Raw genomic sequence first — 15833 nt, 5'->3', positions numbered from 1 at the left:
TGTATATAAATAAAACATGCTCTAGTGATTGACTAATAAAGTTGACATACTAAGATAGTGAAAACAAATTAGCTTCTAAAGATTATGGACAATGAGATAATAAAAATAAAAGTAAATTTTACTAATATTCCTTGAGTTTTAGTAAAATTACTTAAATTATCCCTCCATTTTTTACACCTACAAAAAACTCATAATTAACATACATACATTACACTCACTACATCTGTGTGGAAATAAGTGTGATCTTTTAAACAAAAAAGGTGATAAATGCCATTAATTTAAACAAAATATGGTATATTATCGAAACAAGTCCAAATAGTATACAAGTCAACACAATATCTCATTTGAATTATTGATGCATTTTGTACAAAAAATAATAAAAATGTACTGACTCCTATATTATTTGGACTTGTCTCCATAATATCATATTTTGTTTAACTTAATTATCATCAATTTTTATTTAAAATATCACACTTATTTCTTATGTAGGTGTAATGAGTATAATGTATGTATATAAATTAGGAGTTTTTATATGTGTAAAAAATAGATGAATGATTTGTATAATTTAACTAAAACTCATGGAGTGTCGGTATAATTTACTCTAAAAATAAAGACATTATTCATCTATAAGTAGATAATGAATGTAACTTCTCATCATTGTACTCTAAGAGGTGAACTTTATCTTCTATAAATGTTGAAACAAAAAACATGGCTAGCCCATATTTCCTATATTGGAAAAATAACCACATAGGAGAAAAATATCTTAACATACATCATGTGAGAAAAATGAAGTTTTTGTTATAGAAGAAAAAAATAATTATCTTGTGATATCTTGTTGAGGTAAATGAGTGAAATGTTGAAGAAGTTAATTTTTTTTACGCCTATGATAAAGAATATTGTGTGAGTAAAATAGTGTACATACATACAATGATATTATAAATAAATTATGACTATCAATGGAGAAAAAATTAAAAGAGCATACAATCATACTTATGAGTAGGTTTGATGGTTGAAGATGATATATTTATTAAACAAAAAAAAAGGTGAGATAGTTATGAGAAAGGATGAAGTAAAAATGAAAAGAGTAGAAAACCATACACGTGTGTGGGCTTGACATTTGAAGATGTTAGAGTTATTGAACAAAAAATGAAAAACAATGTAGTTATGAGAAGGATCAAGTAAAAATTGAAAGAGTGAAAAATGACACATGTGTACTGGTTTGACAGTTGAAGATGATAAATTTGTTGAACAAAATTTGTAAAAACAATAAATAGTTTGTGGTTTGAGTATAAAAAAAGTGAAGAAGGGGAGAAGAAGACATGAATGAAACATGTTTAAAAATAGTAAACCAAAGGATAGTAACATCATATGATATTTTTAGATTTTAATTTTATTTGACAAAAATAACATATTCTTTAGATACTTATCACAAATGAAGAGTTTCTAATATAGTATTTTCAACAGCTCATTCAATTTAACATCTTCAATTTATATATAGATAGTAGATTCACAATAACAACTATTTTAGTTCCAACCTTATATATACTAGCATGTCGATTGACACTTCGTGCCTATCAACCTCATTCTTATTTTTTTATATGTATAAACTTTGTGTTATATTCTTTAAAGAAAAATAATTTAATAAAGACCAAAGATGTAAGAAGATTAATCAAATATATAATTGAAGAGGAAAAGATAAAAATAATGGTGCGGAAGAATAATGGTGTAGTGTGAAAAATAATATTTAGAAGTTTATGATGATTATTAATGAAGGAGTTACAAAAGAGTGATTTTGAAAAGTGAAAAATTATGTCATGGACTATGGTAGTTAATTATAGTTTTGACTTTATATAATACTAGTGTGTACATGCATTTCGTGTCTGCCGATGAATAATGTGTGATACTACATATTCAATTTTTATATATTATATTTTGTTTTGTTTATGATAATGTTTAATTTAAGGTGAGATATGTGGTTAATTAATGTATTGGTGGTAGTTGCTTAGGATTATGTAGTTTTTTTTGTTAAGGACAATATTGGAAATGAAAATTACACAATGAGAAAAGTTATTTCAAGTTTTTGGCTTTATAAATAGTATATATATATATATAATATAATATATATAAATATATAAGTGAGCATACTTTCTATTAATAAAAAGATAAATACATATTTTTTACTTATTTTTAATGCTAGAAATATGATTTCATTGTAATCAAAATGACATATATATAATTTAAAGTTGCATTTCTCTTTGTTTTTTGAAGCAGTTACATATAGAAAGAATCCTTACTCCAAATATAATATATATATATATATATATATATATAAATAAAGAAATTTGCTCCCTCCATTTTTAACAGTCACCAACTACTCTCTCTTATCGCCATGGCAATCGCTTCTTTCTCACACCTTATATCACACTCACGCTTCTCCCCTCTTCACACTCACACTCAAAACAACATCTTCCATTGTAGCCACTCTTCTCAATCAACCTTCACCATCACAACCCAAAACAAACCTTCCATATTCTTCTCTTCCAACCTCAAACTTCACTCTCCACCCATTTTCACCCCTACCCATTTGCTCCATTCTCCGGCCACCACCGTTTTCTCATTTGGTAATGGCAGCGGATCACCGGGGAGTGGTGGTGGTGGTGGTGGTGGAGATGGGGGAGACGGTGGTGAAGAGGAGGAAAGGGACCGGAACAGGGAGGAAGCCATGTTAGTGCTGGCAGAGGCTGGGAGGTCGCTGGAGAATTTTCCGGCGGATTTGACGGCGGCTGTGGTGGCGGGGAGGGTGCCAGGTTCGATAGTGAGGAGGTTCTTCGAGTTGGAGAAGTCGGGTGTGTTCAGGTGGTTGATGAAGTTGGGAGGATTTAAGGAGAGGTTGCTGGCTGATGATTTGTTCTTAACTAAGCTTGTCATGGAGTGTGTTGTTGTAATCTTCACGAAGGTTTGCTTGCATTCCATTTTCAATTTCCATTTTCGTGTTTTCAATTTTCATTTAGTGTTTTAAATTGTGAGTACAATTATATTTCTTTAATTGAATATTGCTAGAAAATATGGCTGATATTGTCTCAATTTTGATTACAGTCACAGTTGAAATTGAAAATCTCAAAATCATAATATTATATTCACAATTATAATTGATGAGTATGATTTAAAAGATTGTTTCATCTTTATTTTTTAGGTGAACACTGAACCAATATGTGTGAATACTTCATAATTTTCATCATTTGCTTGTATAAAGAAAGAGATGTTGCATTAATGAATGCGTTACTTTATAATTGACAGAACATATTCTGCTTTTATTAATGTAACTCACTGGTTATTTAGAAGATATTGTGTACTTGATTTATAATTTCTTTTACAGTATATGAAATCATCATTGTTTTCCTCTTTAATTTTACCGTGGTAGGAAAATTTACGTCAAATTATACTATCACATGTTTGGTATATATTTCAAAATATTTACGGAAATAGTGTAGTTTTTAGGGAACTTGTGGACGAGATCCACGACTTTGGAGAAGTCATGGACCAGGAATGCGACTTCCTTGACACATTCTCTCTCCTCATGGAAGTCGGATTTCCCATCCACGATTTTCACTTTTTAGAAGTCGTGTACCTAAACACGATTTACATTGTACATTAATAATAAAAATACTCTCTAGCCTAGTGGTTCTTGACTTAGGCTGGAGAATACTTTTGTTATTAATGTACAATGACAATCGTATTTAGGGTACACGACTTCTAAAAGAAAGTGGAAGTCGTGAATGGAAAACATGGCTTCCATGTAGGAGAGAGAATGTGTCAGGAAAGTCGCATTCCTGGTCACGATTTCCCCGAACTCGTGGCTGAGATCCACAAGTTCCCTAAAATCTACATTACTTCCATTAATATTTTGAAACATATACCAAATATAGAATAGTATAGTCAAACTCCACTATACACGTAACTTTTTCACCGTGGTCCTTCTAGTCTAATTTTTTATGTATTAAAATTGATCCGGAATTACAATTGTGGCCATAATATTATAGTTGGTGAGACATTATAATTATAGTTATGTTTTGTGCATGAAAAATTGATTAATGCAAGTATACAACCACACTTGACCACTATGGAGGACGGACTGCAATTTAAAATCTTGACTGCATTCTATGAAGTACGGATACAGATACATGTATTAGATATGATATGTTTCCAATACGTCGACATATATTTTTTCTAAAATATAGGATATGATACGTTCAGGGATACATGTATAAAATAATAAAAAAATACATAAAACATGATAAAATTATAAGTGTAAATCAAAATATCCAAAATAAAAAATATAATGGAAATTGAAAATATAATGGAAATTAAAAAATATAAAGTAAAAAGTCTCCTACCATCTTTCTTCTTTCTTACCCTCTTTCTTCTCTATTAAGAAATTAAGAAATAAAGACAATACTTAATATCTACCCATCCTCTCATCTTTAAAAACATACTCAGATAAAAGAAACTAAGAAGTAAGAAAGGTAAGCCATTTTCTATTTGCTCTTCACAACATACCTATGGCGGTAGCACTGAATACCGGTGGACCGACGATGTTGTGGATCATAGAGTCGATATGGTGTACCGACTATCGAAGGGACAATGCGGTGTAATAGTATGTTGATACGAGTCTTTGCTGCCTTTAAATAAGTTGATGTTTATTGAAAACAAATATATCTTATCCTATTTTATTGAAAACGAATCTATATATCCTATATTTTATTGAAAACGAATCCATATATCCTATATTTTATTGAAAACAAATATGATACGTGTCTTAATGTTTATTTATTTTATTATTTTTGGATACTCTACGTATCCTTTGCGAATCCGAGCGTATCCGTACCGGATACGTGTCAGACATCGACACGTGAAGATGTTTGACGAATCCGTGGTTAAGAGGTTGCATTCCATTTTCATTCATTATAAATTTGTGTTGGTGAATGTATATGTTAGTTGGTAATTGACTCAACTTATTCTCCTTTTTCTTTAATGATGATTTAGGACTGTAACTCACTGATTATTACTTATTTAAAGAATACTGTGCATTTGATTTAGAATTATTTACTTGTTTTGGTGAATGGAATAATTTGATAATGCTCTCTCTATCTCAAAACTTAATTCACTTCATATTATTTATTTTAGTATGGGTACCATGGCCCCTCAAAGTCTTACTACTACAATATAAAATTTTGATTTTATGAACCATACCTTTGATTCAATGGCTTAGGTTTTTTAACTGTTACCTCACAAAACATTATAGTTTCCTTAGACAAGTATCCCAGGAAAGTCCTTACTTAGTTTTTCTCTTGAGTAGTGTTATATATACCATAGATACCAAATTAATTGGTTTGGCTGGGGAATCGGAAATTAGTTCGCGAGTACTGGTTTGAGAGACTTTTATGAATCAATATGTCTCGATTCACATATTGATACTTAGTCTCTGAATCATTATTGAAGGCGTTATCTTTCTCATCTCTAGGCTTGAAGCTATCATAGCTCCAATGTTATAATTCCAATCGCATATAAGAAGGAGGCTGATAACCTAACACAAAATAGACAAATGGGAGAAGTAGAAAAGAGGAGGGGCAGACATAAACACAAACATAGATGAGGGAGAAGGAGAAAAGGAAACCCTAAAATATAAATAGGTCTATTTAGTAATTTGACTTGTTTACTTATGTATTTTAATAAAAGTAAATGAGTTCATTTAGTTAATTATTTTTTTAGTTTTTTAAAATATGAAAAATGTATTGCATATCTATATCCGTTGAGTAGTACATATCTGGTGACTATAATATATATATATATATATATATATATATATCATACTCTTGTCAGGTTGTGAAAATGACATTTTGTTTCGGTAGTTAGTGATTAGTAGTTACTTTCTCTCATTGTATATATAGGTCACACAGTTGTCTAGTTCTATGTACTTTTAACTCATTCAGTAAATTCTCTCTAACTATCCATTTTCTCTTCTAGTCTTCCCTGCCATATTTTCTAAGATCTATCATACATATCATTAATGTGTAATTGATATCATGTGTGCTTTCAGGCTGCTGCAGAATTGGAGAAGCGTAAAGAAAACTTTACAAAGCAGCTGGATTATGTTGTTGCCAATGTGGTATGCTTGTTAACAACACTTATTTCTTGTTTCTCAAGTTTTGTAGTGTTTAATTGACTTATCAAGTTATGCACTTTGAGTTGTGATTATTATTTAACAAAGGAAACTTGGAAATTTACAAACCCATCACTTTTCAGGCCTAGGGTTCAAAAGTTATTTTGGCAATCTAGTGTCCGAGGCTCCTCCTTAGTGGGGTCTAGGACTCTGAGGAGGGTAGATGTTTGCCGCCTTACTCCTACAAATGGAGAGGTTGTTTCCAGGATTTGAACTCATGACCTTATAATCACTAAGCAACAACCTTATCATTGCAACAAGCTCACGGTAAAATATCATGATGATAAAATATATCAAATTCCCTCTTTAGCCAAACTCCTGATTATCATTCGAGAGGACAAAGAGTGTACATTTTTTCATATTAACTTTTGTAGACATTTCATTGAACAACTATGATAATGCTACAAATGAAGCTATCATATTCAATCAGAGTAATCTTTACCTTGTTTTGTATTAGCAAATAAAAAAGGAAAAGAACTAAAATAAATCATACCTTTGTTAAGTAATCTGATTAGTCACTTAACATTGAAAAGTTAATGTCACAATACTTTAGCCCTTCTTTTCCTTCCTAATAAGCTGTAGTGCTATACCAAACAAGTCCTATGTTCTATGATGGGCTAGACAAGTTCAAGTGCTTAGTAATGTGGTGTGGTTTAATCACTATAAATGGTGCTGTCTAATTCAGTTTTTTGGTTTATCTTAGTTTACAGCCATTGTAACAGGTTTTGTGCTTGTGTGGTTTCCTGCTCCTACTGTTTCTCTCAAACCTCCTCTTGCAGTTAGTGCTGGAGCAATTGCTAAATTCTTCTATGGCTGTCCTGAAAATGCTTTTCAGGTTAACATTGTCTTTAACTTTCTGTATTTCTTTTTCATCATTATTTTTTTAATGGTTTTAGTTCTAAATTCTAATAAGCACTGTAATTGTACTAGTAGTACTATGGTGACTTTCAATTTCTTAACAGGTGGCTTTGGCAGGAACATCATATACACTTCTGCAGAGAATAGGTGCTATAGTGGTATGTGTTGGATCATTTATATCAAGTCAAATAGTTGTTTCATTATAAGTGAGGGACATATCCATCTCTTATGCAGCGTAATGGGGCGAAGCTATTTGTAGTTGGGACCGGCGCATCACTGGTAAAGTGTTACTTTCTTCTAGTTTTTTGGTGAATCGTCTTAACAAATTTCACTGCTTCTGTGGAACCTGTTTTTGGTCCGTGCATCTTCAAAGTCAAATTTTTTGTGTGAACATTTACTCTCAACATCTCCTGGAGAACTTTCGACTAATAATACTCTGCATTGCGAAACTAGAGTTGTCCAGAAACTTGTTGGGATTTGTTGTAAATATAAGGTTGCTCCTTCAAAATTTCTAATAAAAATGGAAAGAAAAGTTAATGTAGGTAGTATATTTTACAACATTTTCATTGTTTACTAAATAGGCCAAGCTTTTAACAGTTATTGAAGACAAGGGACACTACCATTTTTATCACAAATTGACTTTCTCTCATTCCCTGCCTTAATATGCTTCCAAGTCTAATATAACTTTTTGCATAGTGCTTGTATCATGACTCTATAGCCAGGTGCCTATGAAGTACCTAGAAGACATGAAAAATACAGACTAAGTAAATATGAAGTAAATATTAATTTTTTTAGATACATCTCCTTTGAGGATAACCTGTTCCTTTAGACCATATTTTCCATAATATAAGGCATACAAAAATAAAAACACTGAGATGGAAGTCTCTTCTATTGAAAATCATCCACCATATGTGAAAAACTGTCCCAATTTATGGTGAACTTGAATCTGTGGCATGAAATCAATAAAGTGGACTTATGGTTTATCTTGTTAGTTCTTATTAATTGTCTATAATGTCATCATAAATACTTTGATGTTTGACTAGTGGCAATGCCTATTCAGGTTGGTATAAGTATGACAAATGCATTGATCAATGCAAAGAAGGTTGTGAATAAAGGTTTTTCTGCTGAGAATTTGCCAGTCATATCAACCAGTGTTGCATATGGAGTTTACATGGTGGTAGTTAGCAACATCAGGTATTCGGTTCTGATATAAACAAACTACCGTAAATATGTTTTACTCACAATTTTCTACTAAATTTTTATTTTGTATGGTGTTGGATATCCTATTCAAGAAAACATGTGAAGTTGTGGATGGATGGATACACTCCAAGTTATTTTCTTAGGTTATTTGAGGATCTAAATAATGTAGCTTTTTCGAATGAAACAACAACCAAGCCTTAGTTTCACTAGATGGGGGATATAGAAGATTTTTTATATATTAATGATGTAGCTTTATATATAGAGGGTAAGTTTGGCGCAACAGTAAGATTCTTGCTTAGTGAGCATGAGGTTGCGGGTTCAATTCCTGGAAACAGTCTCCCTATTTGTGGGGGTATTATAGTGAATATACAAAGCATGGTTTAGAACTTGCTGTCATTTTTTGTTTTTGAGACTCCTCTATCCACTGCTCATGGTGAATGAAATAATTTATTCAACAATGAACTACGACAAGAAGTTTGACAGAATGTATAACAAAACTCTTTATAATACTAACATTGGGATTTCTCTTTTAGACAGAATCTTTTCAATATCAGTAACATCTACAAGGAAATTCACTACAACAGAATTATTGGTAAAAGTATTTCCTGTCTAGGAAAATTTAACCAGTAGACTATTTAACATGTAAAATATTTTTTAGTAAGTACTTATTGAAAGTTATGAACATATACTCTACTAAAGATGAATGCATATACTTTCACTCAGACTCTTCAGTGGAAGTTTTTTCCCGTGTGGTAATTGAAGCTTTGAGGATAACTTGTCTTTCAATCATCCTGAGGTTTTGATTGGAAGTTAAGAATATGGCTGAATCAAATCCATGTTCTGTGCTGCCATTTATCCGAACATCAAATCCATGTTCGGTTAGAGGGTCAATATGTTAACGTTCGAAGAATAAGAGAATTGGAGTACGAAAGGTTTGCTTACCTATATGTATGATCTGATATATGATTTAGAATACAAAGGAGACTGATATAGCTTTTATGGTATAACAATATGTACTAATAGTTATGCTCATACAAAAATTTGTGCCTGCTACTACAAAATTTGTCATCCTAAAATATATTTTTATAGCATGACTTTAACATTCTATGCAGTTATGCTTTAGTATCAACATATTGATGATAAAACAAGAGATGGAGGGTAATTTTCGACTTAGCTTTGAAGACAATGATTGAGTAATTGCATTAGATCTCTTGAAAATATGTAGGAAGTGATTCTCTGCATGTTAACACAAAAATGAGAGATTAATTCCAGGTTTTGTCTTTATGGTCTACTAGGTACCAAGTACTTGCAGGAATTATTGAGCAAAGGATTCTAGAACCTTTGCTACACAAAAACAAGCTAATACTAAGTGCAGCATACTTTGCTGTTAGAACTGGCAATACTTATTGGGGTTCATTGTTGTAAGACTTTTGATTTATCTTAGTTAATATTTATATATGCACTCTACTGCATTCTCTTCTCTATAGTTCCTCATTATTTGTTACACTTTTTGAGTAGGTGGGTGGATTTTGCACAATGGGTTGGAGTTCAGAAGATAAAAGATTAAGCATTATTATGCATGGCATGAGATCAATCAGATGGAAGCTTGGGATACTGATTCATTGATCAAAATTATAGCTGTTTAGATTTGTTAAAGATTGATGTTAGTTTCTGTTATTGATTTGGATATGATTATTAATTATCTCTTTGATTCTTTTCCTTAAAGTAAGGGATTTTTTTTAGTATTATTGTTGGTGCGGAAGCGATTGTTGCACAATCAAATAATGTGCATAGAATAAATAGAAGAAAAGAAACAAGAAAATTTGTTAACGGGATTCGGCCAATTGTGCCTATGTCCCCAGAAGCGTTGAGCGGCCACCAAGATATTATTAGAGAATAAGGATTACAAACTCTAGCACATCCACGGGCCCACCTGCCTACGGGCCCACCTGCCTACGGGCCCACCTAACTATAGGGTGTTTCTATTTGATGCTTATATCTGGTGCACATTATAACAAGGACCTAAGTCCAATATATAACATTGGTTACTCTATTCTAATACTAGACAATGTGGGACTAATACAATAACATATTTCAAGCATTCCCAACAATTATCAATGGTATCTTCTCACCATATAGGTGAGGAACTGATCATTTTTTAGGTGTGTGATTGTTTATTCCAACCAACAAATAGTATTGCTCTCTAGAATCGAACATTTGACATTTTGATCATCATAAGGGTTTAGCAAGCTTTTATACAGCACTAACCAACATGTTGTTGCTAAAATGTTATGCTTGTGTCCTTTTATTATCATCAATAGAGAAGTTGAGTACACTCAAGCCTTTTAGGTATGTTTTCCACCCCTTTCAAGTGTAGCTTATTGAATTCATTCCCTGCAATTTCTCATCCACCTTTATTAAGCAGAGTTGAGATAATCCAAATATGGCAGTGCTTTCCATTGTGTGCTAAATAGTTATTTTAATACTCAGGTTTTGCCATGAGTCTATTTAAAATCATTTGTAATTGAGTCTGTAAAAGTCTCTCTAATAGTTTTTTTAATAAATATATAAATAATAAATATATAAATACTTTAAATAAAAGGTGCATACATATATACATACTTTGTAAAATAATATTTTCAATTTTCCTGATTTTTAAAGGTATGACTAATTTTTAATTATGATAATTAATGCGTGTCTTTAATTATATGCTTTAATATTCTTAATTATAACATGAATTATGAGTATATACTATATATTTGAGTGATGGAGAAAAGTTAGACAAAAATAATACAAATCTTAAGGGACTTTTCTTATTAAAAAGGTTAGGATTTTGAATTTCTCAAAACAAGATATAGGAATAATAAATCAAAATTAATTTTTCAGTTACAATTTATTTTATACCCACCGCCAATGATTTGAAAGTTCACAGCTTTCATTACAAAATTTTAAAGTTTACATAGTATGTTTAACAATTTTCAAATATTTATGGAGATAAAGTTAAGTTTAATCATATTAATTAAGTTGTTAGAATATTTGTTTTGAAAATAAAATTAATTGAATAGAAAAAATGAGTAAGAGAGTATAATAATTATAACAATCATAAAGTTATTTGAAATATAAAAATATATTATAAAATTAATATATTAAAAAAAGAGAATAATTTTATTAATTTAATTAGTAATGAAAATAATACAAATAGATGGAATGATGTAAATTGTAGTGAACTATATCCCGTTTATATACCGCCAAATAATTCCCAATTTCAAAGTTGCACCAAAACCCTAACCCTAGCCAACAGTGAAGTGAAGCGAAGCGAAGCAGAAGAAGAGAGATGACGCAGAAGTCGAATCAATTCAAAGGTCTAAACAAGAAGAAATCAATTCCACCAAATCGTCATGGAAAGGTCCCTCAGATTCGCAAAGGTAATTTTTCTCTCACTCTCATTTTATGGAAGAACTATCATAATCGGTTTTTTATTATTTATATGCAGGAAAGAGATTTGTTAAGCCATCAAAAGTCACTAAGGATATGGATGCTGATCGTGTAAGTCTTATTTCGGCATTTCATATGTTAATTTATCATTTTTTCTGGGTTTTCTTATATGAATTGGAGTTCTAAATTGGAGAAAGATTTTTTGTTTATTTAATTGTTTTATGAAAGATGGTAATCTTTTAAACACTGTGTTAGACACTAAAGTTGGTAGGATTAAGGCTTCATTGTTGTTCTAGTAAATAAAAATGACTTATAAGAGGTGCCAAACATGGCATGAGGCAATTGAGCAACTTTGCTACCAAAATGGGAATTCTTGACTCCTCAAAGCTGCTAAATGAACTTGTTATGCTCTATTTTGTGTGAGGGTGTTTTGCAGAATGCAAATTGTGTTTAACGATTCAGTTCCAGGTTTGCACTGCTGAAAAATAAAATTTCTTTCCATTCGGCAGCTGTTAGTGTTTCTTGGGAATGTTAAAACAAAATGCTTTGTCTTCAACAAATTGAAGTCCTTATTGAAATTGGGCATCACACATGACTGATCAATTTGAAAAATGATAGATGTTTATCTTTAGATTAAAAAAATAGAAAATAATGAATGTGCAGTACACTATTTTGTACTTAAATTTGCAGAGATTATGAATGATAGTTCTGTTGGCCCAAAAAGCGGTGTGTTTTTGTATGTTTAACGGATTGATTATGTACTAAGTAGCATTTTTGGGTAAAAATGTACTAGGAACTAGGGAGTAGGTACTATTACAGTTTTACTCTAATAAAATAACATCCATGATTTCTTACTTTCCATACTTCTGCTTCTTTTTCTTTGATGTAATTTTATGCACTAGTTGAGCTTTTTAGCTCTATTTATTTTATTTTGTGACAATATAAATTGTTCAAGTTAGTGATTGTTTTATTCAACATTGGTTAAATCAGGAGGTGAGTAAGTTCATTAACCACTGCAATGAGCTTAAGGCAGCTACCCAAGCTAACAAGGAAGGTGGTCAGTTAAGCATTGTTAAACCTCCACCAGAGTCAAGTGGCACAGATAAATAGTTAATGGCATGAACGAGGGTTGTGATAACATAATTTATCTTTTAATCCTGCATCGCAATCATTGCACTTTGTTGTGGAATGAGAGAACAATTTTGATGATGCAGTCTTTTTATACCTTACTTATTTTATTGAATTTGTATTCATATGTATGTCTCATTTCCCCCTACGTCAGGGTTTTTTTTCACATCTTTGTTTTCATAGCCTCATTTATATGCAACTTTAACAAAGGGAAGTTATTAGTAAAAATTACCATTTTGTCTATAGTTTCTACTATACTTCCTCATTCTTTTTACCTAATTTCTGCTCGTAGGGACGCGCATAACTCTTGGTGTGTTCTCTTTGTATCAAAATTATCACTTGAGGAATTGTTTTCATGAAAGCATGATATGTCAGCTTGGACTAAGTATAAAAATGTAATTTGGAATTTAGAGCAGATGCAGAGTTCACTTGCATTTAGTTTTGCTAGTTTATGTTAATGAAAGATATGTCTTGAGATCCAAAAGGGCTATTTCTTGATAGTGATTGCTACAGAATCCAATAATAACTTACAAAATGGTTTATTGAACATGTTATATTCTCCTTGTTTGTTGCATCAGTTACCACTTCGTCATTGGTCTGAACATCTGTGTAATTGATTTCGTTTGGTGTTAAGATGGGGAGTAGATGAAATCTGATGTTCTAAAAGAAGCACTTGACTGCAAAAGACTCGTGACAAAAATACAAAAAAGTAATTCTAATACTTTGTAGTGTTCTAAATTTCTAGCCATTTGCAACATTGTTTTGAACTTTTGGGTAATTGCCGTTGCTTTCCTTTTTCGGTTTTGCTCTAAACAATTGTCTGGGAGGAAATTTGGTGGGTAATGTTCCTACATCCCTTTCTTTTCCTGGGCTCTATCATCTTTCTTCTTTGCATGACTCTCCCACTGTTCATTTCTGTTTTAGATTCTGGAACTTCCATTCTGTTAGGATGCATGATAGAGATATATCTAAGTTATAGAGTCTGCTATTATTGTTGGAACTTTATAATCTTTCTTCAGCTCAGGATAAGAGGATATCGTCCCTTTGACTTTTCAGGTTTATTTTCTTGCTAATCTTATTTCCAGTTTCTTCTCTCACAACAAATATCTTTCATTTTGGATAAGCCCATCTGAAATCAAATGCTCCCCTTAAGGTCAAATCCTTTGTTTGGACAGTTTTGCTTAACAGGATTGACAGTAATGATATGCTTCAAATCCGAAATTTTCTAATTGCTTTGTCTCCTAACTTTTGTGTGATGTACAGATTTAATTCTGAAACTGGTTCTCATTTTTTTTACACTGTTCAGCGGCTAGCTTTTGGAATAATTTGTTTGCTGTCTTTACTCTTTAGTGCACAATGGATTTGGCTCATAGACATGAATGTTCTTGAGCATCAACTTTCCGGGTTTTGGTTCTAGCAAGGAAGCTCAAAAGCTTTGGTAATGTGCTTGCTTTGCAGCTTTGTAACTTGTTTGTCTCCTAACTTTTGTGATGTGCAGATCTAGTTCTGAAACTAGTTCTCATATATTTGTTCTTACACTGTTCAGTAATTACCCTTCTTTGGAATAATTTATGTGTCTTTGATGCAAAATGTGTTTTGCCCCATTGACTTAAAGATGTTATTGAACATCAACTTTAGGGGTTTTGGTTCTAGCAAGGAAGAAAAACTTTGGTAATGTGCTCTCTGTGGTTCTGTGGAGCTTGGCTTTGGGTGTCTACTCAGTCCATTTGCTACAAAATAGTTTTCCTTTCTCTCTGGTGTTCTGCTCATGACTGTTTACAGATGTTTCTTTGTCTAATATAGATTGACATGCACTGTTGCATATTTTGGGCTTAGTTTTTCTCAATTTCTTGAGGGTCATATATATCTAGATATTCCTTTTTTGGAACATCAAAACAATTTATATTGGAAATAAAAGGACACCATGTCTTATTTTATACGTCACTCCTTCTACAACTTTTTAGCTTCCTTGTTAGTAATTTTTTTTATATGCATCCTCCCTCTTACGGGGTAATCTACCCTCCTTAAATGACACTAAATGATAGCCTCGTGCAAAGAGGAATTCTTTTAGTTCAAATAACGAATCAAATACATCACTCAATACAAATATTTTATTGAGGTTTAAAATCATTCTTTATTTTACTTTCAATTGTTAGACAGATTATAATTAATGAGTATGACGTCATATTCACACAACAAAACTTTAATAAGTCTATTTCAACAATACTTTCTTCCTTGAATATCACCTATCCTGTAATAATTGATAGCGGAAATAACGATAAATTATTTAATAAATCTATTTCATATATTAAATAAAATAATAATAGTAATAGAGATACCATTAAAAATTAAGAAATAATACAACCTCTCCTTTTTTTTCTTATCATCCAAATAAATTATATTCTTGTTTTAATTGAATAAACTTCTTATCATCCAAATAAATTATATTCTTGTTTTAATTGAATAAACTTCTTACATATAGGAACTGTTCTTTTAATGAACAATTTTGGTTGAACATGAGGCCCGGGTAGTATTTCTCTAGTATCCGGTTGGAGCTCTTCAAGAACTTGAAAATATTATTCGACGATCAAGTCAGTAAGAATGTAGAGGTAATGCATGAAAGTAATAAATGAGATAGAAAAAATAGAGATAGCAAGTATGAAGAACAAATGATAATCAATGTATGTTACTTCCTGATGGGGGAGGTCCCTGTTCATAGTGGATGATATGGCTTTGAGAGTACTGTTGGCATTACCGACCATTTTGACCTGTCGGGGGCTGCTTTTCTCATGTCAGGCTAGGGATGACAATAAAAACCGAACCCGTGGGTACCCGTTCGAACCCAACCCGAATTTAATGGGGAAAACTCGTTGTGATTGAGTTCGGGTTTTACCCGATTATAATTTTTGGGTTTGGGTTTAGTGTAAGTAATATCCTACCCCGAACCCGTCCCAAACCCGAATAATATATTGAAATTACACAATTATATATA

At 31.6% G+C, this 15833-nt stretch overlaps 2 protein-coding genes across 3 annotated transcripts; both read left to right on the top strand.

Moving 5' to 3' along the window:
- Positions 2337 to 9959, top strand: LOC109335803 (protein RETICULATA-RELATED 4, chloroplastic-like). 2 transcript variants are annotated; one of them, XM_019572001.1, is made up of 9 exons: positions 2337 to 2474; positions 2508 to 2956; positions 6098 to 6166; positions 6924 to 7055; positions 7183 to 7236; positions 7313 to 7357; positions 8139 to 8272; positions 9574 to 9699; positions 9797 to 9959. In XM_019572001.1, exons 1-9 carry the CDS (start codon positions 2390 to 2392, stop codon positions 9843 to 9845), a joined length of 1143 nt encoding a protein of 380 aa, XP_019427546.1. In that variant the 5' UTR covers positions 2337 to 2389; the 3' UTR covers positions 9846 to 9959. The 2 variants fall into 2 exon arrangements, with proteins under 2 accessions (XP_019427546.1, XP_019427536.1); XM_019571991.1 differs by having other exon boundaries at positions 2337 to 2956.
- LOC109335815 lies at positions 11538 to 13084 on the top strand. The gene is made up of 3 exons (XM_019572014.1): positions 11538 to 11703; positions 11772 to 11824; positions 12704 to 13084. Exons 1-3 carry the CDS (start codon positions 11613 to 11615, stop codon positions 12821 to 12823), a joined length of 264 nt encoding a protein of 87 aa, XP_019427559.1. The 5' UTR covers positions 11538 to 11612; the 3' UTR covers positions 12824 to 13084.

The sequence above is a fragment of the Lupinus angustifolius genome, chromosome LG02 (assembly GCF_001865875.1).
Source record: "Lupinus angustifolius cultivar Tanjil chromosome LG02, LupAngTanjil_v1.0, whole genome shotgun sequence".
Classification (NCBI taxonomy): Eukaryota; Viridiplantae; Streptophyta; class Magnoliopsida; order Fabales; family Fabaceae; genus Lupinus; species Lupinus angustifolius.
Note: the sequence above shows the minus strand (reverse complement) of the source record. Positions and strands in the feature narration are given on the sequence as shown.